General features: G+C 35.7%; 3 protein-coding genes across 3 annotated transcripts; all 3 read left to right on the plus strand.

The window, feature by feature from the left end:
- The first annotated feature begins 14517 nt into the window (after positions 1–14517).
- On the plus strand, positions 14518–15860 carry LOC110796414 (ethylene-responsive transcription factor LEP). The gene is given in 2 exon segments (XM_022001475.2): positions 14518–14783; positions 14785–15860. Coding segments are annotated over 2 exon segments (687 nt in total). The 5' UTR covers positions 14518–14607; the 3' UTR covers positions 15296–15860.
- A 2197-nt stretch (positions 15861–18057) lies between these two features.
- LOC130469682 (uncharacterized mitochondrial protein AtMg00310-like) lies at positions 18058–18567 on the plus strand. The gene has a single exon (XM_056839109.1). The coding sequence runs from the start codon at positions 18058–18060 to the stop codon at positions 18565–18567; it is 510 nt and encodes a 169-aa protein (XP_056695087.1).
- Positions 18568–18633: 66 nt separating this feature from the next.
- On the plus strand, positions 18634–20267 carry LOC110796416 (uncharacterized). The gene is made up of 2 exons (XM_022001476.2): positions 18634–18952; positions 19260–20267. Exons 1-2 carry the CDS (start codon positions 18689–18691, stop codon positions 20010–20012), a joined length of 1017 nt encoding a protein of 338 aa, XP_021857168.2. The 5' UTR covers positions 18634–18688; the 3' UTR covers positions 20013–20267.
- The last annotated feature ends 4791 nt before the right edge of the window (positions 20268–25058 follow it).

A 25058-nucleotide genomic window follows, 5' to 3' on the forward strand; every position in this document is an offset into this window, starting at 1 on the left:
TTCAAATTTAAAATAGGCTCGCCATCTTCAGCCGGCGGGGTCTACGGCGCAACCACGTAGGTCCTTATTTTCAAAAAAAAAACAAAAAAAAATTTTCAAAACAGATTCGTCCACTTCTTTCGGACGGGGCGTCCACCCTCAGCGGACAGGTTCGCCATCTTCAGCCGGCGGGGTCTACGTCACAAACCGCGTAGGTCCTTATTTTCAAAAACATCAAAACAGATTCGTCCACTTCTATCGGACGGGGGGTCCACCCTCAGCGGACAGGCTCGCCCACCTTCAGCGGGCGGGGTCTGCGTCACTAACAGCGCAGGTCCTTAGTCGCTGCAGCGATAACTTTTATCGGTTTTCCCTTTTTCCGAAAATTAAAGGATCTGTTTTCCCTTTTTCCGAAAATTAAAGGATCGGTTTTCCCTTTTTCCGAAAATTAAAGGATCGATTTTCCCTTTTTCCGAAAATTAAAGGATCGGTTTTCCCTTTTTCCGAAAATTAAAGGATCGGTTTTCCCTTTTTCCGAAAATTAAATGATCGATTTTCCCTTTTTCCGAAAATTAAAGGATCGGTTTTCCCTTTTTCCGAAAATTAAAGGATCGGTTTTCCCTTTTTCCGAAAATTAAAGGATCGGTTTTCCCTTTTTCCGAAAATTAAAGGATTGGTTTTCCCTTTTTCCAAAAATTAAAGGATTGGTTTTCCCTTTTTCCAAAAATTAAAGGATTGGTTTTCCGTTTTTCCAAAAAAGAACGATGTGCTGGATTTTCCTTCGTTTTACGTCCTATAAAAACAAGGGGGTTTTCTCGTTTAGCTAGCCCTGAAAATGAGAATCTTTAAAAACGTTTTACCTCGTGATTGGGCTTGGCCAGGCCCAATTACACTTTACAGCTTTAATTTCGAAAACATCTGTAGTTACTCCCAATGACAAAGTGAGGGAGTTTCTACGCATCTTTAGATCCTTCCAATGACAAAGTGAGGAAGTTTCTATACTATTAGTTGACAAATCCCAATGACACGTGAGGGATATGTCGACACTTCAAGTGATGACCCTTAAGTCAAATGTTATCACTCGGGGGCTCGTGAGACCCTCGCAAAACAGGTCACATACACCATGGCTTGTGTGACGCACTCCGTCTAATACTTTGACCATCGTCTTACTCCAAGACTCAGTCAAAGTGGGGGCTAACTGTAGACACCTACTTTTGTCCCCGTTCCCACAAGGGAAAGGTTCGATGATGAAAGCATAAAAACTCCACTTGACAACGCATCTCCTATAAAATAAACGAATCTCGATTCCCCATTTCATTTCACCCGAAACCTGCTATTTATGGAAACCTGCTAAAAATAGTAACTGCCGTAAAAGGTAGCTTCTAAAAGTGGCAAATCATAAAAGATGGAAACCTGTCAGAATTAGGTGTTGCACTCCAACATAAATCCTAAATGAGATAGAAAACCGCGAGAATCCTATTCCTAATAGGATTCGGAAATAAGAGTTACGTATTAATCAAAATCCTAACGAGCCTAGAGTTCGTAACGGGCCCAGACGCATTCCGCCATGAAATTGATACGCGCTAAAAGACTCGAATTAATCTCAAACTCTACGGATCTTAGGAATCCGAATCCGACTAAACAAAACTGCCCAGATCCTATTTTCAACGCCTGGCTCTGGGCGCCGAAATCTTCGGCGCCCAGGCCTGGGCGCTGAAAGTACCTGGGTACGTCTCTTTTCCTAATTCTTTGCGGATTAGAACTCTGCAATTCTATCTTTCCACGAACTCTTCCCTATAAATAGGCCCCTAGTTTCGACGTGAAACAACACACAACAACACATAATATATTCTTAGTATTGACTCTAAACCCCTTAGCCTAAGCCTCTCGCTGCGAAACTGTTCACGCGTTCTGTCGCAATCGATCCATAAATCGAACAGAACGTATCCTGTCCCATAATTGAGATTCGTTAAATATAAAGGAGAAATAGCAAAGTCAAAGTGGTTAGTTTTCTGAGAACCGTGACGCACCTCTCAAGGGTGCGTCGTAACGTGTCCCTTTTCGATGATTTAACTGCTTTCCTCGCCCTTTTTATGAACTGTTAAACTAACCTAATTTGATTGTTCTATCACGCCTAACAAATATAATATTTTCGGGAAATCAGATTATCATGCTAGGTCCCTTAATGTTATTTAAATCAGATAATCACGATCGAATTAGTATTATATGTTGCATATTGCTAAAATCAACTCAGATTAGTTTAATAGTTAACGCATGTCCCTTCAATTATTTATGCTGAGCTAGTAAGGATATCCTGCCTCTGGAGTTATCGACGAGCGAATTACTCCTCTCGGTAGTTACAGTCCCCCGAACCCTCAATCTCTACCTTGCGGGTGTATATTGAGAGATCCCCACACCCGGGATCACAAGGGAACCTACGGCCGTCGTGGTCAAACATAATTGCACTCCCTTTATGTCACGATAACCGGGTTTTGTCAGTTTTTCTCATTGTTGTTAAAAACTGAATGGCGACTCCTATATTACTAGTCAATTGGGTATATACTCACAGGAAATCCAATTACACTTGATTGAATAAAAAGAATCGTCACACCCACGAGGGACAAGGTCACGCATTAGCCTCGCGCTTTTTCGACCCCCTCACACAGTGGGAGCTAAAATCATCAAAAGGCAAAGAACTAATATTTGCAGGAAATGAAGATATTACCGGAAACAGAAATAAGGTTCATAACGGAAATATACATTTTATCGAAGACGAAGATATTACCGGAAACGGAAATATGGTTCGTAATGAAAAATATTGACGGAAATGGAAATTTTGGCAGAATCGGAAATATTGCCGGATACGGAAATATTACCGGTATCCGAAATATTGTCGGAATAGGAAATATTATCGGAAACGTAAATATTGTTCGAAACGGAAATAAATTCTGGAATAGAAAAACGAATCGGAAGCACGACGAGCGACAGCTCGACGAGCAAGCCCGCGAGACGCAAGGCCCAACGCCCAGCAGGCTTGCGTGCGCCAAGCAGCGCCCAACGGTGGGTTGTGTGCTATGACTTGGGCACCAAGCCACAAGCAGCAGTGTGGGCCTCAAGCCAGGCGTGCTACAGCGCTGGCGTGGTCTGCGCATGCATGGCTTGTGCGCCAAGCAAGCTTAGGCGCCAAGTATACTTGCGCGGCAAGTAGCTTGGGCCTCAAGCATTTGTTTTCCTAATCCTACAATTATTGAAATTCTAGATAATTAAAGTTTAATTGTTTCTAGAATACTAAAGAGTTTGCGTTTAACTAAAAGCCTAAAATCTATAGTTATTCGATTCCTAGTAGGATTGCAATTTCCTAATTCCACCCTATAAATATGTGGTTCATGATAGCAATTTATAATATATAATACAACATTGAATACATTGAATTAAGCACATAATTTATAATATTTGCCTAGCACATTTGTGAGTTTCCCGAGTGCATAAAACCTTAGATAATATTCTAGTTGGTTGAATCTAAGGAGGATCTGAACGTTGTGGACTTTCTACGGAGGGGAGACACTTTGAGTCCTTTACGTATTCTTGTTCGGTTCGGGAGCAGCTAGGGAAGGCACACATCACATAGTATGTATACTAAATTATGCTAATTGACTATGTGGCAATTAATTTGGATTCCTGGCTTTATGGTTTTTCCGCATGAAGATATTATTCATAACCTTACATTTATACATTTGTTAAATGCCTTGAGGAAAAATATGCATTTGTTAAATGGCCAAGGTCATATGAAAAAAATGATATTTGTATAAACAAAATGGTTGAAATCTTTGATTAGTATTTTGCTTGATTTTTCATATGACCTTGGGCATTTAACAAATGCATATTAACATATGGTAAAAAAAAAAGTAATGAGCCTGAAAATATGGTGTCAAAACTCTATATTATAACTAAACCAATTGATCTTTTGCATATAAGTTTTGTACAATCAGATACACATAGAGCTTCACAACTATTTGCAATTGTAAACATTTCAATGAAAAAATACATTTTATAATAATTAAGTACTTAGTCCTACTCACGCAATTGCAACAGAATATGCATATAGAATCATCTGAAAGTGGTGAAATTCAAGTTTATCTAAAATTTAAGAACAAAAATAAAATTAATCATCTTTTGATTGTTTGTTTCAGTGAACTTCCATTGATTGTTATCCGGTGTATTAATGTGTTGTCAATTGTATCAAAAGAAACGAATTAAATTTTACTACAAAAACTAAAAATCTAAAAGTATTTGCAATTGGAAAACGGGTGAACCCGAACAAACTATAAACCAAGAACTTACGAAGCTTAGAGCAGAGGAGAAGGATCGAGAAGCCTGCAAAAAAAAAACAGGAAAAGAAACTAAAGTACCAACTAATCTAATTATCCAAATATCGCGAAAACATACTTGCATAGAAATGATCTAATTGGGGCAGTTGGACCCATATGTTCCACATTGAGCCCCCTACAATCAAAAGTTTGTGCCAGAAAAATCTTCATTAAGGCTAACAACTCAAATGTAAACATGTAATCATGTATAGACACATATTTCAGCTTCAAAGACATATAATTGTAAACGGTTGTCACATTTCCAATTCAAATTACTAACTAATAAAATTCGGACTGTAATATCTAAATGCATTATCGATGGGACTATTTTAATTCGGAAAGGAAGAAACAATAATGAAGCAAAATTGCATAGTAAAATTTAACTCATAGGATTAACTCCACATTTCCTAATAGCTGAGCCGATTTGAAGCGCTGAATCATACACCTCTTTTTAACTAAGCCATTCATAAGGACCCTCCTATAAATTTAAAAAATAAATTAGGAACTATAAATTACATGTCAAAAACTATAATTAAAAAATTATAATTAAAGATTATTACTCAAATTTAGAAAGAAAGAGAAGAAAAAGGGCGAACCTTGCCATCAATGGTTTTACGACAACCCAACAAATTATTAGTGGAATTTTTCTGCACGGATTTGCCAAAACCAATAAATCCTGAAATTAATATAAATTTAAATAAATAAAGTACTTTTATCTTAGAATCAAGAGGCAAATGCGAGAGAGAATAAGAAATAACCGACGATGAAAAATGAGGGAATTAGCAATTACTTGTGGAGATGGACAGAAAACTTGACTCTTCCTCACGCTGTAAGAATATGCAAGTAAATTCACACACACACACAAAAAACGAAATATCAAGTACTTCAAAATTTTGTGTATAAATTAACTTAAAACGGATACACACCTTTAGTATTTTGAAAAGGACATTTTGAAGATGCTTATTCTTAGACTCATCCTTGTGTTGTTTATTCATATGCTGAATATAACGGATGACATTTGAGTATGCCAATTTCCTCAAATTCCTATATATCATCAAAAGTCTGAACTCCATGAACAATTCCATTGTCTCGCTAATAGAAACAATCTGCAAACCAATAACATGTCACACAATCGGATACAAAGTGAAGAAATATACTAAGTACCTCGGTAATACTACAATGAGATATAAACAAATCATATTACATTATAATTGTTCGTTAACTTCTCGAACAGTCCATTCGGGAACTGAAATAAACAGTTTTACTCTTATACCTCAGGACACTTGAAAGTTTTACTTCTACAACAACCATAACTTCGCATCCATGATTGAATTAAGCATTCAACAAGCAGGCATATATACACTTTCCAACTGATCATCACCACAATTTTTTGGGTATAACAATTTTTCTGGGTATATTGTGAGATTATGGTAGTAAAGGTTTAAACACTGAAATTTTGGGAATACCCTAGCTGGTGAACACATCATATATCATGAAATGAAAAAATGGAAAGCAAAATCGAAAATGATTTATTAAAATTGATATGAGAAATGTGATACCGTACGATTGACCAAAAGGATGATCGAGTAAGTTGGCTGGGAAGAGAAGGCGACAACGACTTCCCAAAAGTTCGAAGAAGACCGACGAGCTCCTTAGGGTACAAAGACATATATTTAGGGTAAAACAGATTCATGTGAGCCAAGAACATGGCCTTATCATCGAGGTCTTTGGCGATATAAGTGTTAGGGGTAATGCCGCTAACTGAATTGAAGCCGAGAGCCGCTTGATCTTTGAAAAGCTTGAGTAAGGATTTGAATTGATTGTAAAGATACTGCAATTTTCGGACTCATAGCTTTCTGGATCGCATTTCATTTTTTATTGTAGGGTTTGGAGGGTCATTTTGTCGGCCGAGAGCCTCGCAGCGGAGAAGCCCTCTGCTGCCATCTCCGCTACGAGAATCGACATGTCGTCTTGATTTGGAAACCTAATTAATTTGCAATTCGTACTTGTTTGCCTGCATCGTTGTTTTTCCACGATGAAGAATACAGATCTTCAAAATTTATTAGGGTTGTTAGTGTAAGGGATAAAAATCTGTTAATTCTTAGAGTTTTAATTTCTATGGTTTCGATGGTGACTGGGGAAGAAGACGGGGAGGCTTGAGAGGTTTGAGAGTTGCAGAATTACCATAGAGTTGAGAGGCGAGAGAAAAGGCGATGGAGTTGAGAGGAGAGAGATAGTGTGTGCTCAAACTCAGTGAATTTCTAGGGTTTGGAATGAAGGCTGGGGGTTAGATTAGGGGTGAAGGTATTATCGTCTATTCCTAGGGAGAAACAAAAAGTGTATTTACTCATTTACCCTCAGCGCTTCACTTGTGTAATAAAAATTCATGATAGGCATGCAATATCTCATTTGTACCATAGCAATTTTAACGTACACCTTAAAAATAAAATGGATAATAACATTGACCAACAATTAATCTTTTTGCTACTCCGTATAACAGTTTGGAAGCCTACTACTGGTTGAGATTCGGAACCTGTGTATATTATACAATAGATTACAAGTTATCGAATACTTCATGCGTTACATATTAGTTTTAATGTTTTGACTTTTGTAATATTCATATACTCTTTTGACAAATTTTGATCGATTAGACATAAACTAAAACATAGTTATGTGTTATCTTGTTAGATTTATCTCGATTTTATTTTCAAAATATCAATTTTTTATAACTTTACTTATACACGATTGGAAATATTAATGATCAGAGATTTACGTTGACAAACGCAAAATTCAAAATATTTTAACTAAAAGAGAACGGATGTTGCAACTAAAAGAGAACAGATGAATTATGCCCGTTTAATACAGAGGGATCAGAGTGATGACATTTTGCATGCATGAACACGACCATTATGGCATTAGATTGCATTCGTCGTCCTATCATGATCTTGAGATTTTCACTCACATGCAACGACTTTCCATGTCATAATCTCAATATTTAGGCCACTGATTCTCAATTACTAACTTAGGCCCTGATCTTCTAAGTTTTTTTTGGCCGTATTGAATTGAATTGGACTGAATTAAATGAAGTTGAACATAACGTACTGAAATGAATGGAGTTTAATTGAACTGAACTGAATGAAAGTGAATGAAACTGAATAAATAGTAAATAATAAATAATATATAATATTATTCTTTTAAACTAAACTGAACTGAATGGAGCTGAACTGAATTGAACTGGACTGAACTAAACTAAACTGAACTAAAATTAAGTCCAAAAAAATAGGACCTTAATGAAGTGCCCTGCAGGTCCAAATTCAATGTGTTGAATGATCCAGTTAGTGATTGAAAGATAATTATATAAGTGGACCAGTAATAAGTACAAATATACATTTTAATTGATTCGGGTTCGATCATTACTGGACCCGCAATTATTCATTTTAAGATACAAGTGCAATCAAGATTATTTATTTCCTCGTGTTCTTACACGGTATAAATACACGAAAAAAGAAATAAATACATGATTAAAGAAATAATTTTGATCGTTGTATTAAGATATAATCAGTTGTACGTAGAAAACCGTTCATTTAATTTTGCAAAATATTTTTTTGTAAGAAGATACTTATATTTGTGCTTTAAGGTGGAAAGAAACAAAATTAGAAGCAACAAAAACTTATATTAAACAAAAGATTCTTAGCTAAGTTTTATATAGTAATTAAAGGGTTAATAGTTTATTAGGGCTTTCTAATATTAGATCATGTTACATAAACCTTTTAATACGGGACTTTTGTGAAAGGGGGTGGTGATGGAATATCATAGTCCCCCGTCCCATGTGCAACTAATATGGGCCCAAATAGAACATAAAAACAAATTCGAAATAAATTTATAAGTTTAACTATCCTAACTCATTACATAATCAATCAAACCTGCCTTTTATTCTCTTTGGATTTGTATCCGTAACTTATAAATTTGTTTGATATCTAAGTGGTCTAAATCTAGTTGTCCTCTAAGATCACCCCACTTGAATACTTTACTATTTGGGATGTGAGTGGGCCAGGTTAAGTAGGAGATCCGTTCGCTTTTATTCAATCACATAGTTCTAATTAATTAGAACATATTACGGGGGCGTTTGGTTGGGGGTTTTCAGGAAAGGAAAAGTGAATGATGGGGTTTCATTCCATTTGTTGTTGTTTGTTTGGTGGTTTTTGTCATTCCCTTTACCCTATTTTCTTTTTCACTTACCCCAAATCCCTCTACATTGATACCCTACCACCCCCCAAGGTTTGCCATTCCCTTTCCCTTGACCACTCTCTATAATTAATAAATAATAAATAATAATTAATAAATAATAATAAATAATTAATAATTAATAATTAATAATTAATAATTAATAATTAATAATTAATAATTAATAATTAATAATTAATAATTAATAATTAATAATTAATAATTAATAATTAATAATTAATAATTAATAATTAATAATTAATAATTAATAATTAATAATTAATAATTAATAATTAATAATTAATAATTAATAATTAATAATTAATAATTAATAATTATTAATAATTAATAATTAATAATTAATAATTAATAATTAATAATAAATATAAACAATTAATAATAAATAATTAGTAATTATAATAAATAATTAATAATAAATAATGAATATTAAATAAATAATAAATAATAATTAATAATCAATAATGAAGAATAAATAATTAGTAATAAATAATAAAAAATAAAAAAAATAAAAAAAAAATAAAAAAATAAAAAAAATATTTATTATTTATTATTTATTATTTATTATCTTACTTAGGAGAGAGAGAGAGGGGAGAAGAATGGACAAACCAAACAACATTCTTAAACAAAGGGTTTTCATTCCATTCTCCTTGATTTCCATTCTCATTCTCATTCCCTTTCCCCTTCTCCAACCAAACGGCCCCTACATATATTCGGGTGTATACTATCTCACATTTTCTATTTACATGTGAGGAGAAAATGTGATAGAATTACCAATAAACATAAAAAATACCACTAGTCATATTCAAATTGTTTCATTTACACTAACCCCGATTGTTTCTTTGTTTTAAAAAATCAACTCACTGTCATCAAATTATGTTACGATAAAAGTACACCACTTAATAAAATATGGAGAGCGTATTACATAAAATAAAATAAAATAAAGGTATTGAGATTTGCAGTATCAATCAAATGTCAATTCATTAACTTGATTTAGATAATAGTTAAAATAAATGTGTATCCATATTGTTAAGGGAAAAGGAAGTTGCTATATGTACTCCCAGGGTATCAAATAGTAACATATCCTGAGCTCCTATTGGGCTATTGGTATTATCATATAAGCAACCTCACATGTGATTAAAATTTAAATCTAAAATTTCAAATGATATTTGAATTTGAAATTTTAGACCAATCACAACCATGGGTATGAAATTATTTCATATCTTGGGGATATATGTAGCCTTTTCGACGAAAAGGTTTGTGCATGTGAGAAAGGGGGGTGTAGGTATATTTGGATAGCCCATTTTAATAATATTTTTTTTCGGTGAAAAAATAATTCGTAGGCATTTGATTCCAAATTATGATTGACCATTCTTACAAATGAAATTAGTATTGACCAACTACCTACATGATTGACTAAAAGAGTAGGTAGAATAATGAAGGGTTTATAAATTATTAATAATTTCTTTTTGTTTTATATATGAAAGGATATTGAGTTTATAGAGAGTTTAAAATAAAGATCCGATTGGATTTTAGAATCACCGTGATCAGGAGCTAATATATATTGGGAAAAGTTTGACTGCCCTTACACCAGTTATGGTACATAATCAATGTATGTAAATTTTTAAACGATGCTCTCTATTACGAATTTAAAAGTCGTAACTTGTAATTTGAGCTGTAATATCAAAAAGTATTTTTTTTAGCCACCAAAGTAAAAATATAGGGTTTTATAGAACATCAAAGTGAAAAATACGGAGTTGTATTTATTGAATATTAAAGTAGAAATTTAAAGGTGTAAAAAACAACAAAGTGAATTAGGATGTTTAGAAAACCTTAAATTTGTGACGCTTGCCCTGCCAGCGCTGGAATTTTCCACTTCACTTGTACCAGTCTTGGCGGTTTCTCACTGAATGTTATCACGTTTTCTAACCTTTAGGAGCATGAGTTGGACTACAACTCTTAGTCCTTATCTAATGATGAATTGTAAGGCGATTTAAACACTTAGATATTTTATCTTACGTGGCTGCTATTCTGGGTAACGTTCAGGTATGGCAGTTGCTACAAATAGTAGCTTCTAAAAATGGAAATGTGGGTTACGGGATTGTGAGTCAGTCATGGATCGTTGGTTGCATGTTTAGGAAAGCATAGTCAAGCGGTGTTTGGTTTCATCATCGAACACACCGTGTCGGGCCTAGGAACAAATGTAGGCGTCTACATTAATACAAGTTGTGATTATATGTTGTGATTCATGTTTACTTGGATTATTGGATTCATGTTTGAGTATGTGAGCAAACATGTTATGATTGGTTATGTTTGTTGAATTTAAATAACAAGCATGTTGTCCAAGTATGTTTATGCATGTATGTTTATTCGCATGCAAGGAATGATTAATGCTATTGTACGTAATGTCTAGCATTTTATGATCCAAGTATATTCGTGCCATGTTGCACTATTTCGTAACCGCACGTGCTTCGGTCGTGGAGGGTATACATTAAAGAGTCAAGGTGAATTGAATTAGGAACTTTCGTGCTTAGTGCACAAGTCCTAATGAGAGGGAACCCTGGAGTAATTCCATTTCACTTGAATTGATCACAAGTCCTAATGATTCAAAAAGAAGAATTATCTGATTGTTCGTTTATTAAATGTCTTATTTGATTGTGTCTTGAATTGACTTTTTAAATATAATATTCATAAACATAAATTGCAATCTGAATAAGCTTCAAAACTCTTGGAACGTATGTACCTTGAGTATGAACTATTGGGGGTATATCTTCCAAAGGGGCTTTACTCCTACGAATGATACAAGACGTTGTTTCGTTCTTTTTATGCGCTGGAATTCCGTCGGTATGGTCCGACATGGTTACTTTCTTCCGTAATGGATATTTCTTTTAGTGTTTGGTGGGCTCCCAACACTCTTCCGTAATGGATATTTCTTTTAGGCCCGTTCGATGCTTATTATAATTAATCTATGGGCAGTGGCGGACCTAGGCTTGGGCAACCTAGGTCACGTGACCCACTAATATTAAAAAAAAAAATTAAAACCCAAAACAAACTCAAAACGCGCTCTATCTCTCTCTGGAAGTCGGAACGCAGCAGCCAAACCCAAAGCAAAACCTAAAACCTTCTCACTTACTCCCTCTCTCTTCGACGCATCCGCAACCACCAGGTCATGGTGTCACCGTGGTCGCGCCGTCGCGGGGAAGAGGAACCGAGCAGCGTCGCAGCGAGTAGTCGCGGGGGAGAGGAGGCCTCGTGAGTCGTGGCAGTGACGAGCACCGAGGAAGAGGACGATGACTGTGTCTGTGGCCTATGGACACCTCCCTCTCTCTCTTCAACGCAGGCTGCCGCCACCAGCCACCGAATACCCAGATCTGAGCAGGCTTCAAGCGAGCAGCATATCGAGGCGACTCGCGAGGTAGAGGAACCGACGATTCAATTCATTTCCGAATTCCGAGCAGTCGAGCACCGAGGAAGAGGAACGGTCCGTCTTCAATCTTCATCATTTCCAAGAACCGATACACCGTTTTAATCATTTCCGAGGCCGAGCACCGAGGAGGAGGAGCCGTCGAGCCGAAACCCGAAGAAGCCCGATTCAGCAAGCAACTCGTGACTCAATGAATCGTGAGGTATTAGGTATAAATTCTGAATTTCTAATTATTAAACATTTAGGAATATGTTGATTGTTGAGAAATTAGGAATATGTTGATTGTATTTAAATAATTGAATTGTGAATTAGGAATATAATTGATAATAATTGAATTGTGGATTTGTGAATTAGGAATATGTTGATTTTGAAAGAATTAGACATTTCCTTGTTTATAATTCCTTGTAGAGTTATAGAATTGAATCTGAAATATTCACATAGGTTTGTTGTTAATTTGTTAATTGTTGTTAGATTAAACGTGAAGGGAACTAGAATGAGAATATCAAAATATGAAAAATCGTAGAGAACAAATTGTAATTTTGAAGTTTGGTTGTAATAACTGATACTGGTTACTTTCGGGATCAATATTTTTTTTTCAAGTATTTTTTTTTTATTTTTTGCATTGATTAATGATTATATGGTGAACGACGTATAATGGTGACCCACCATCCGTGAAATCCTGGCTCCGCCACTGTCTATGGGTCAAGAGTCGTGTATTGAGTCGAGTCTTGTCTTCATTATTAATTGTTATTAGTTGGCTTTTGCATGTATTTTAATTTATTTTTATTGTTGGAATGAAGCGTGATAGTTTTAGGATTTCATTCTAGCTTGTTTGTACTCAGCTTTCGCCGATTACGTGTTTTGTGTCTTTGTCACGGCCTTTGCCATAATGACCCTATGACGATCCATCATTTGCACTTGCATTGTACGTTGGGGAGTAGAATTTTAAAAACAAAAATATATGACTTGCAAGTGAAGTTATCTAGCATTGGGATGGAATCAGAGCGTTTATTTTTACTTGCAATGTTTTGAACTTTGTTTATTTTCTATAGTCTAGACTACTACTGCTATAATGTTTTCAAGTTAGTAAAAGGATTTTGATTTAAAGTATTTTGGGTTGTTCCGTTATGGTTCCAACTTGTATGGAGCCATTAACTATTATTTATTGTTTTAAAAGTTAGCTATTTCCGCTGCGTAATTCTGGTACTAGATTTAGCCGTTATCACGTTGGCGGTAATACTTTGGCAATTCCTTTATTTTACGTTGGGAAATAGTTTTATAAAAGTAAGGAATTATTAGGTTGTTACAAACATGGCCAATGACAAGTCTAGTTATCTACAAGTGGGGTAAAATTGGATAAAAGGTTATCACATGTTGGAACCCTAACAGTTTATGTTGTGTTATAATTGGGTTCAGATCATTGTCGGGTAAGGTGCCGAATCGGGTTCGAATAATTGTCCGATTGGGTCACATCTGTTATCACAGGTCGGAACACTAATAGTTGTCTTGGCTTCAGGTCGTATACTTTTGGTCAAAAGAGGTTACCGATTTCGTCGGATCGGATACAAACGAGTTACGAATTTTCTGTTTAAATAACAATTCGAGTCCCTATCGGTTACAGATCCAGATTGATTCAGGTCGGATTATGAGATCGATTGAGTTTTTGTCAACTTTACTTCTACAGGCCGGTAATAGTATCGGTGCAATGACACACTGCGCCTTTCAATTCTGGGAGTAGTCTCAGTGTCGAGCTATCACACTCTCCAAGCTGATCGAGATCGATGCCTAAACTCATATGACATTCTTAAGAAAGGACCCTAACAAAAAACCCGCCACAACCCGTCCTTAAAAAATTGACGATATACGGATGAACATGAAAATCATTTTTAATGATCACTGCACCAAAAGTATAGTGGTATTCTTTTTTACGCAGTGAACTAATACCCCTATATATTAAGTTACGCAGTTCTACGCTTAAGCCACAATATCTATATTCGTTTAGCAGGTGTACGTTTGAGCCACAAGTTATGCAAGTCTATGATTGAGTCACTTTAAAGTCACAAGATTGGTTCACCATCAACTACACCAACTTGTGTTGATTAATGTGTAGTGGTACAAATGTACTAACTCCGTTTCAAAAAAATTACGGTTACTATTTGTGGGAATAGTAACCGTAATTTATTTATTTTAAACGGAGGCAGTAAAAAATTACATACTTTCTATTTTGCACTCTGTAGTAGTCTTGTTGATTAACCTTGAGGAAACTTCTACCATAGTACTATAGAGATATGGTACTTAGTAGTAGTTAGTTATGCATAATTTTAATCCATTCAATTTGATTATTTGATGAATTTACGAATAGATAATACGAATGTATAGGAAAGGTGGTAAGTAGCAATTATTAGTGATACTTAGAAAACAAAAACTATGAATAAACAATCATGTAAACATAAAAAAGTTAGAGTGAATTTTGACTATATAAACAGAGGAACATGCATCAATGACACAATCACATTCTTATCTCCTTTGCTTAACTCAAATTATCGTCACTACTCCAACCAATTAAAGCTTAAAACTAAACAACAAAACACACCCATGTCCAAAACCAAGAGCACGAAAACTACTTCGCCACAACAGCAAGACGTTGGTAATCCGCCCATAAAGTTCTTAGGAGTGAGACGACGACCATGGGGACGGTACGCAGCCGAGATACGAGACCCATCGACGAAGGAACGACACTGGCTCGGGACATTTGACACGGCTGAGGAGGCCTGTCTACTCTGACATGCCCCATGGCTCCTCCGTTACCTCCATTTTGTCTCCTGATAATCAAAACCAACACCAAAACCAAAACCAAAACCAAAACCACCACCAAAACCAACCAGAGTTTTCTCTTTCTCCAGGTAATGACTACGACTACAAGGCGGTTTCAAACGCGCAGGTTTGGTCGTCTTCTTCTTCGTCATCATACCAGGAGAATCCTACCATATTTACCTATAATAATGGCGCTGATGATAGTGTTATTAATACTAATTATAGTAATAATAATTGCTTTTATGCCAATAGTAACGACATAGAGCTTCCACCTTTGCCTGATCAATTTACAGGTGAGTTGGCCCAGCTTTCTTGGCCCAGCCCGGCTGTTGGTGGTAATTCTTCGGAGTACTTGGGCCTTGATTCTAATAATGCTGGCTATGTACATAGTCCATTATTTAGTTCAATGCCTCCAGTTAACCATGGGCTTGACCAATTTAATTTGGGCTCATCTTCTTATTTCTTTTAAAAACTGTTTCCATTTTTTTATAATAATAACAATATGTTTGACAGTTAGTTAGCTGTTAGACTATGTGTCACGCCACTCACCTCTTTTCCAACTAATACAATACTGAGTATTACATATGATCCATATCATAGTTAATTAAGTGTTAAACGATTTAAATAAGAGGATAGTTTAAACAAATTTCACAATACCATTTTAATTGTTCTCAAAATCATTATGTTGTCACCCACTAATTTCATCATTGTTTGTGGTGACATTTTTCTTCTAGAATGTCGGTGTAATTATTGTAACTTTTGAAGTCTTTCTTTTTATTATTAATTTTTATTATGTGGGTTTGGGCCTTTTGATGCCTCTCAGGAGCCAAATTGATTTGGAGCTTGAAGTAGTGCATTTTAATGTACTTTCAATTTTATTAAAAAAAAGTTTTAGATTACCCAAATAGCAATGTTGAGTTTGATGAAATATACTTATTTATTTTCATCTTACTACATCGATGAAGATTGTATCATATTCACATATGTATTAAAGATCTTAAATGTTAATAAGAAAGTTTAGTTTAAGCTGATATCCAACCTTCTTTTACTTGTATTTCTCCTTTCTATTGCTTTCTAGGATCTTTATTATGTTACTGTAATTCCAGTGTTCACTGACAGGTTTTAGATAATTCAAAATAAACCTCTATTAGGGGTATAAACCAATACATCTCATCAGAAGTTGCATTTTCTTAATTCATGTGTTGTTGCTAGTCTTTATAGATATTGTGTTGTCGCATGCTTTTAATCTTTCCAAGACCCATCAAAGTCCCTCGCAAAACAAATACACTCTCGTCGTCGGTCCCGCTTGTGCCTGCTGTGCGCTCACAAGCGCCCCGATCGACCCTCGACCCTCGCTCTTGTCTCCAATAGGCAATAGTACCCATTCTAAAGCAAACACCCGCTCGTGCCCCGAGCCTTGAGATTCACTTTCCGCACAAGGCTTGCGCCCTTGCCGCCCCATAGGCAAGAGCGCGTCGCACGATCCGGTGTCAAAACACTCGGACCGTGACACCATGGCTCATATGCAATGAACCTTCACTAGTATAAAGCAGGGAATAAAAAACGTTGAATAGAGAACGGTTAAGTTTGTTAAGCGTTGTCTAGGGGTATAGAGAACACATATCTCTCAAACAGTTGTGTGAAGAAAAGAATAGAGAACGGTTAACTTACCTCACTGTCTTCTATTCTTTTCCATAAAAATAAAATAAAAAATTTGATATACTTAATAAAATATAGAGTTGTGTACATGACTATTTTTTTTGTACAATAATTAATTTATTTAAGGGAAGTACAATAATTAAATTTAAAATCAAATCAACCCATTATTTTAAAATAAGTAAATTACATGAACCAATTCATTCACAAACAAACCAAACCCTAACTAGTCCCAACTCCCAACTCCCAACTCCCTTCGTTTCTTTCTCCCCCTGTCCAGACTACTCCTCGGTAGGCCTGGTTATTGTACGGGTCGGGGCGGGTCACTAGCGGGGTGGGTCATTTGCGGGTCATAGGAAAATACGAGCGGGTCAGGGTCGGGGTAGGGGTCATAAGGGCCAGGGTCGGGGTAGGGGTCATAAGGGTTAGGGTCGGGTCAGGGTCATAGATAATAACTAACGGGGTCAATAGCGGGGTGACCAACTTTACATTATTATAATTATAATAAAAAGACCCCTGCAACTATGACAGGAATGCAACTATCCAGAACCGACAATGTATAAATCAAGAATTAGAACTGCAACATTAAAAAAAATTGATAAAATTGCAAAAACGAAAAAAATAAATCAAATTGGAAAAATTCCTCGACAATTTGAAGAAAAAAGATGCAATTCATTACTGTATGTACGAACATCTCAAAAAATTGTAAAATATGACAGATTCCATGACAATTTTCAAGAAAATTACAACTTCAACCTGATTTCTCTAGTAATTGCATAGAATATACCACAGAGGGACGGATACAAACTATGAAATTGGACAAATTCCAAGACAATTTCCAAGAAAATTTCAACTTCAACTTGATTTCTCTAGCAATTGCATAGTAAAGAGGGACAGATACAAACCAAACGACGATCAACCACAGAGAGAATGGAGAGAAGATATTGTGGTTATGGAAATTTTGCAGATCCAATATCGGGGAGGAGGGGAGCCGAGGAAAGAAAGAGTTGAGATGCATAATGGGGAGGAGAACCGTGTATTTTACTAACCAGTTCTTGACCTTGTATTTTCATTTCAATGTTACTGGGCTTTACAAATACCCTGTAAGAGCCCTATAAACAAATACCCATTAAGAGCCCTGTCTAATAAAAAGATAAAGGATCAAGACCCTTTTAAAACTGGCCCGACCCTGGTGTCCATTGGACTACCCTGTCCAATAACCAGGTCTACTCCTCGGCCAGTATCAAACTATAAGTAATGAGTATCATATATGGGGTGTATCATTGTTGATTGTAGCAAAAATTTTATCATGTTGCCTTTTGATTTATTGACCGATTAGTCTATCTCCAATTAAAGTGGAAACACTCTTTTTAAAATTATGTTCTTTTAGAACGAAGAACATAATTTTAAGAAGAACGTTCTATTGCTGCTGCTTATGGTTTAAATACTACGTCCTCTTTTGGTAAATACCTTGGTATAGATATTAGACATAATAAGCTAAAGATTTCTAATTTTTTAGGCCTTTTGGATAAAACTTTGGATAGGGTTAGGGGTTGGCAAAGCAAGTTATTGAACATGGCTGGTCGTTGCACCCTTATTAAATCAGTTCTTAACACTTACCCTTTATATTCTATGCAAACCACTATTTTACCCTCCATGGTTCTACGAAATATTGAAAAGAATTGTAGGCAATTTCTCTGGAATAAGGTGGATAGATCTCGTTATATTTCCAGAACTTCTTGGGATAATGTTACTAGACCTATGGGGGTAGGAGGTCTTGGAATTAGAAGACTTAAGGATTGGAATGTTGCTTTTATGGCTAAACTCTGCTGGAAAATTCTTACCAATCCGAATAAATTATGGGTACTTCTTTTTAAAGAAAATTTCTTACGTCGTACAAACCTCTTTGATTGTACGGTTCATTCTTATAATTCTCCTATATGGCGGGATATTCTTCAGGGTAGGGCCCTCCTTCAAAAGGGCTTAATTATAGGAATAGATAATGGGAGGTCCACTTCCTTATGGTATCATCATTGGGTTGGGTCGGGCCCGATTTACAAATTAATTGATAAAGATATTCCGTAGTCTAAGGCCCACTGGTTTGTTAGTAATATTATTAAAAATGGAAAATGGTATCTTGATAATGTTCGACATATTATTCCCACAGATTTGTGTAACTTAATTCTTGCTACCCCCTTATCTATGAATGATAAACAAGAAGATTTTATTAGATGGATTTATTCGGATACTGGATCGTTTACTGTTAAATCAGCTTACTCCCTTCAACTTTCTGCTTCCCCCCAATTCAATGCTTCTGACTCAGGTTTCAATTGGAAAAATCTTTGGAAAATTAAAACACCTTTTAAATATAAAATGCTTCTGTGGAATTGCTGTCATGGAATCTTGCATGTGGCTCAAAATTTATCTCCAATCTTGGATTTTATTTCTCCTATTTGTTGTAGATGTCAGAGTAAGTCAGAATCCCATTTACATCTTTTTAGAGATTGTTGGAATCAAGCATTTTCTGGAATTTTATTTTTCAACGAATAAGAATCCCTAATAATCTTAATATGGTGGAGTTTTTTGATGCTGGTTGGAATGATTGGTTGATTCTGAACCTTGCTCAGGATATGAGTTGGAAAGTGGTCTTTGTTGTGGGCATATGGCACATTTGGAAAGCTCGTAATAGGGCAGTTTTTGAGCATAAAATGATAAAACCTTTCTCAGTGTATAATAGTTTCTATGTGGATTGGATTTCTACTTCTACTATTTTGCAGGACAACGGAAAAACAACTATAAGGATGCTAGCACATGCTAAACATGTTTGGACTGCACCAAGTTCTGGGTATCTCAAGCTTAACACTGATGGAACTTGGTCAGCCCACAACATTGTTGGAGGTGGAGGAGTCTTTAGAAGGTCTTCTGGAACCTGGTTCATGGGCTTCTCCAGCAAATTTAATGCTTCCACTCCTTTGACAGCTGAACTTTATGCAATCAGAGAAGGTTTAATTATGGCAATTGAATACAAGGTGGATAAGTTAGAATTGGAGACTGATGCTTTGTCCCTGATGAAGATGCTTAATACTATGGATAATCACTATCACCATGAATTATCTCCAGTTTTGAACGATGTGGCTAGTCTAATGAAGCGATTCACCTCTCTTACTGTACACCATATTCCTCGTGCACGGAATTTGGTTTCTCACTCTTTAGCTGCTTACTCCATCTCCATGGTTGTTGGTCACAAGGTCTATGCTGATGTTCCACCCTTTTCTAGAATTGCCTATCATGGAGACCTCCAAGGTCTAGTGCGCACTTTTGCTAGTCAAGGAGAAACACCACAGGTGATTGATGTTGATGCTGATCCCTCTAAGTTAACTGCTGATCCCCCTAATTCTACTCAAATCATGTTTGGTTCTATTCCTGCTACAATCTCAATGGATACTAAGGCTTCTGGTTCTGCAAATGCTAAGGACACTAATCCTGCAGACGGATCGAAGGGGGCAGGAACCTCCTCTACGAATGAGTGAAAGTAATAGCAGGTGGTAGATCTCCGGCTTGGATAATCAAAAAATATTTTGCGATTTGTCAAGTTTCAACTGGAGATTATCGGAGACAAAAACTTCTATTTTGCGTGCTTTAGTGGAAAACAAAGTTTGTAATGTGAATAGTTGGGTTGTAAGTTTTTGGTGTACCCCTTTTGTAACAAACTTTATTATGGACTAGAGTCCTAAATCAATAATATTGTCTCCGTTTTACGTTTAAAAAAAATTATGTTCTTTTGCTATTTTGGTGTTAATTGAATTGTCTTTGTGGTTTTAAATCCTTATTCTCATCTTTCGAGTGCCTTGATTCTCTCATTATTGGATTTCTTTTGTATTGACGACTCTGTATGTTCTAAATTAGTGTTCATGTTGATCTTATTGCTATGACTGAAATTGCTTTTTTATTTTTAGTTACGTTTCTCGAACATTAATTCAAACGGTTGTGTTAGCGAAACGAGTTGTATTCATTGGATGCAGTATCCATAAGGTTTCTAATTAATTGTTTCAGGTGGTCAATGTATCATCACGAAATACCCATGCTTCTAGCTTACTACTAAATATTAATGTGGTTTGTTTTGGAAAAACATGTAGGTGCAAGCTGCTCACCATGAAATGCGATGGCGAGATGAAGATCCACCACCGCTGCTTATGAAAATTACTCCATATTTGTCTAAACAGGTTCTTGAAGACATTGTTGTGGTACATGTTTGTTTGTGTTCTCTATTAGAACTTCCATCTAGTATGAATATATTATTCTAAGACCCTTTATTCCTCCTCTTCCCAGGCGGCTCTTGCTCTCCAACTAGATGGACTGGTATGCTTTTGACAAATATTGCTCAAAAGTCTGAATATTATTACTGATCAAAATCTGTATTTATAATACATCAGTATACGAAACTAATTCCAACCCAAACTCTAACTTAGAAGTAGTACTTTAGTTATGATGAAATACTAACTCCTATCTTTACCGTAATAATGTTGCTACACATATTAGAATAATAGTTGTATTTTAATTCTATGTATTCTAATTCTATTCCGTAACATCCCCCTTAAGGTGGAGTATGAAGATCTCGAATACCCATCTTGCCAAGAAAAAATTCAAACTGTGCTTTTTCAAGCGCCTTTGTAAAAATATCTGCTAACTGCACCTTAGTAGACACATATGACGGATGAATAATGCCTTCCTTAATTGCATCTCGTATAAAATGACAGTCTGCCTCTATATGCTTTGTCCTCTCATGAAACACCGGATTTTGTGCAATATGAAGCGCAGACTGACTATCACAAAACACATTCATACCTTGCTTGTGATCCACACCTAGATCTTTGAGTAATTGTTTCAACCACTTTAATTCACATGTGAGTGCAGCCATCGAACGATATTCTGCCTCTGCTGACGAACGAGACACCGTATGTTGTTTCTTAGTCTTCCAGGACACCGGAGATAGACCCAGTAATACAAACCACCCTGTTAAAGAACGACGCGTTAGTGGGCAACTAGCCCAATCCGAGTCACACCATCCTTCTAGTCTCAATGCACTGTCAGAACGTAAAAGAATGCCTTGTCCCGGGCATTTTTTCAAGTAACGTACTACTCTCAAAGCTGCCTCCCAATGTTCCTCCTTTGGCGCCTGCATAAACTGTGATAAAATATGTACTGAATATGCCAGATTTGGCCTTGTGACTGCCAAGTAAATTAGACGGCCAATAAGACGCCTATATTTTTCTCCATCATCAAGATCCTTTCCTTTTGCAAGTGCTAGTTTGTGGTTTTGCTCCATCGGAAAGTCTGCAGGCTTTGCACCTAATAGTCCTGTTTCTGTAATAATGTCTAGGGCATATTTTCTCTGACAGACATAAAATCCACTCTTACTGCGTGCAACTTCCAAGCCTAAAAAATATTTTAGATGTCCGAGATCCTTTATTTTAAAACATTGACTCAAGTAGGCTTTATAACTTTTTAATGCAAATATGTTGTTCCCTGCAATGATCATATCATCCACATATACTAGCACACTCAACTGCAACCCCCCCTTTGAAAGGGAGAATAATGAGTAATCTGAATATGAATGTTTGAATCCATATTGTTTTAGAGCAGTAGACAATTTTTCAAACCAACACCGGGGTGCCTGTTTCAAACCATACAATGACTTTTTCATCCTGCAGACCATGTCTGTATTATCTTTTTGAAAATCGGGCGGGATTTTCATATAGATTTCTTCTTCCAGGTCCCCATGTAAGAAAGCATTATGCACATCCATTTGATGTACCTCCCAGTTTTTTACTGATGCAACAGCTAAGAAAGTACGAATTGACGACATTTTAGCAACTGGAGCAAATGTTTCATTGTAATCTGTACCTTCTACCTGATGGTTGCCTAAGCAGACCAATCGTGCCTTATTCCGGATCAAGTTGCCGTCCTCGTCCTTCTTTTCCGTATACACCCACTTGCTTCCTAGTGCTTTCTTTCCCGAGGGTAATTTTTCTAGTACCCATGTCCCCTGTCCTTCAAGTGCTTCAATCTCTGCGGCCATAGCCTCTCTCCATGCTTCATGTCTCATAGCCTCTTTAAAAGTTTTTGGGGCTTTATTGTCTGTAATTGCTGCAATAAAATTTCTATGTTTTGCAGAAAAACGTTCATAATTAACAAAATATGTTATAGGATAAGGAGTACCTGAGGAAGACAATGTCGAGGGTGAATCTGCTGATGGACTATTATTTTTCCGTATAGTGTGCAGGATGCAGTCCCTAGCTAATTCCTGTGCATATTGGTGCAACATCTAAGGCAGGCCTCACAGAGGGCCTAGTAGGCGTTACAGACATCCAGGTTAAACAAATCTTGGATATTTTACAACCAACTAACATCAAAAACAAAATTAAAGGGTAAGAAAACAGATTTTGAATGGATCGTAGATACGGGAGCGTCAAATCATGTTACATGTGATCTCTCGTTATTGAAGAACGTACAGACCATACCGAATTGTCCCGTTGGACTCCCTGATGGACAATATACGAATGCTAATCAAATGGGTTCGGTTGAATTAGATGGAGGATTGATGCTTAATAATGTGCTATTTGTGCCTAGATTAAATTGCAATTTAATTTCTGTATTGCAGTTAAATGATGAATCAAATTATTCTGCTCAATTTAATAACAAAATATGTGTTATACAGGACCGATCGACGAGGAAGATGATTGGCCTGGGTGAACGAGCAGATGGACTATTTATTTTCCGTGGAGTTCCGTCAGTTAAGGTGCGTGCAGTTGGGACTGATTGCGTAGTAGAACTGTGGCATCGACGAATGGGGCATCCGTCTGACAAAGTTCTGAAGCTTCTCCTCGGGTACGAAATCTTGCTAGGACTAGCAATAAAGTATGTGATGTATGTCCTTGTGCAAAACATACTAGGAGTAGTTTTCCTATTAGTGATCATAAAGCCAGTAGAATATTTGAATTAGTTCATTTAGATTTATGGGGGCCATACAAAACAAGTTCGTCTTGTGGTGCTCAGTATTTTTTAACTAATTTTATTCCGTAACAGCTTTCTTCTTCAACTTAGGTTATCACCCCATCAACCTGGTTTCGATCTGTATCAGATGGACCAAGCTCCATCACAAACAATGATCTAGTAAATCAACGAGCAAGTCAACGAATTAATGTTACAATGACGAAAACATTCCTATTTTACAGATGAGTTAGACCAGGTAATCAAGTTTGCTGGGAACAAACATCTTATTACAACTCTATGTTATTATATGAAGTGTAAATAAATACATATGCTTGAAATATTTACTCAAAAATTAGTCGCGTTGATTATTGTTAAAGCAGGCTGGGAGTAGAGACAATGTTTTGAGGAGGAGGATTAGTGAGTGCGTGAACCATCTCCCTCGTTGTAGGCCTGTTTGAGCTCTCATCTTCAACACACAACATCACAAAGTTTGCACAGGACTTCAGATATGCTCAACTGGAATACTGCTTCTAAAATTTGCACCACTTGGGCTGGTGTTACTTGAATATAGGATATAAATATCAGGATAGAGTTATGCAATTCAAAGTGTTTTATTATATGGTAAGAGGATATAGGATAGACTTATGCAATCTATCTATTACTATATACTAAAACAGACATGTATCTTAAGATGTTAAAATAAATATTTGCGGAGGTGTCATACTTATACAATACTAAAAATTGTATAAGTATGACATGTATCTTAAGATGTCATGTATAAGTCTTAAGATACATGTCATACTTATACAATACTATGTACAAGTCTTAAGATACATGTCATACTTATACAATACTATGTACAAGTCTTAAGATACATGACATGCAATACTAAAAATTGTATAAATAAATACAGACGTGCAATTTTTTCCCGCCAAAAACGTATTCCTAAAAATATATCTTATTTACTTATTTTCTTGCATATCTTATAAACGGTTTATGTATCCTACAATATGTCTTATTTATTTTCTTGCATTTACTATAAACGATTTATGTATGGAAAAGAATGTATTGGATTATAGAATATGACAATAATAGATACCACATAATAATATTTCATTTAAAATTATTTTGGTAAATATTTTAGTCAAATCAGTATATCATTAAATAGAAAAGATATTATTTTCATAATATTTTGATCAAATTAGCATATTAAACGTATAAAATATATAATGCATAGTAGGAAAAAAATTTATATTAAATGATTAAATGAGTATGTTCAAGATTTGTTAATTATGCATGAGTTTCAGGGGAGAAATATATACTTGAGTATTTAATAAAATATATAGTTAAATAATAACTTTAGAATAACCGTGCGTGCATGGGATATAATGTAGTTGAAAATATATGTTGAAGAAACTTAATTCTTTTCTGTTAAACATGGATTCATCTTAGATTTCTTATTTATGTCTATGACTTTATGGCATTTCATTAACATTTTATTATCGCATTATATTTCCCTTTTGTTTTTTTTTATTTCATTTTTTGAGTCATCTGTAACAGTTGACGTTTATATTAGTTCATGA

This window comes from Spinacia oleracea, chromosome 3 (genome assembly GCF_020520425.1).
Source record: "Spinacia oleracea cultivar Varoflay chromosome 3, BTI_SOV_V1, whole genome shotgun sequence".
NCBI classification, from domain to species: domain Eukaryota; kingdom Viridiplantae; phylum Streptophyta; class Magnoliopsida; order Caryophyllales; family Amaranthaceae; genus Spinacia; species Spinacia oleracea.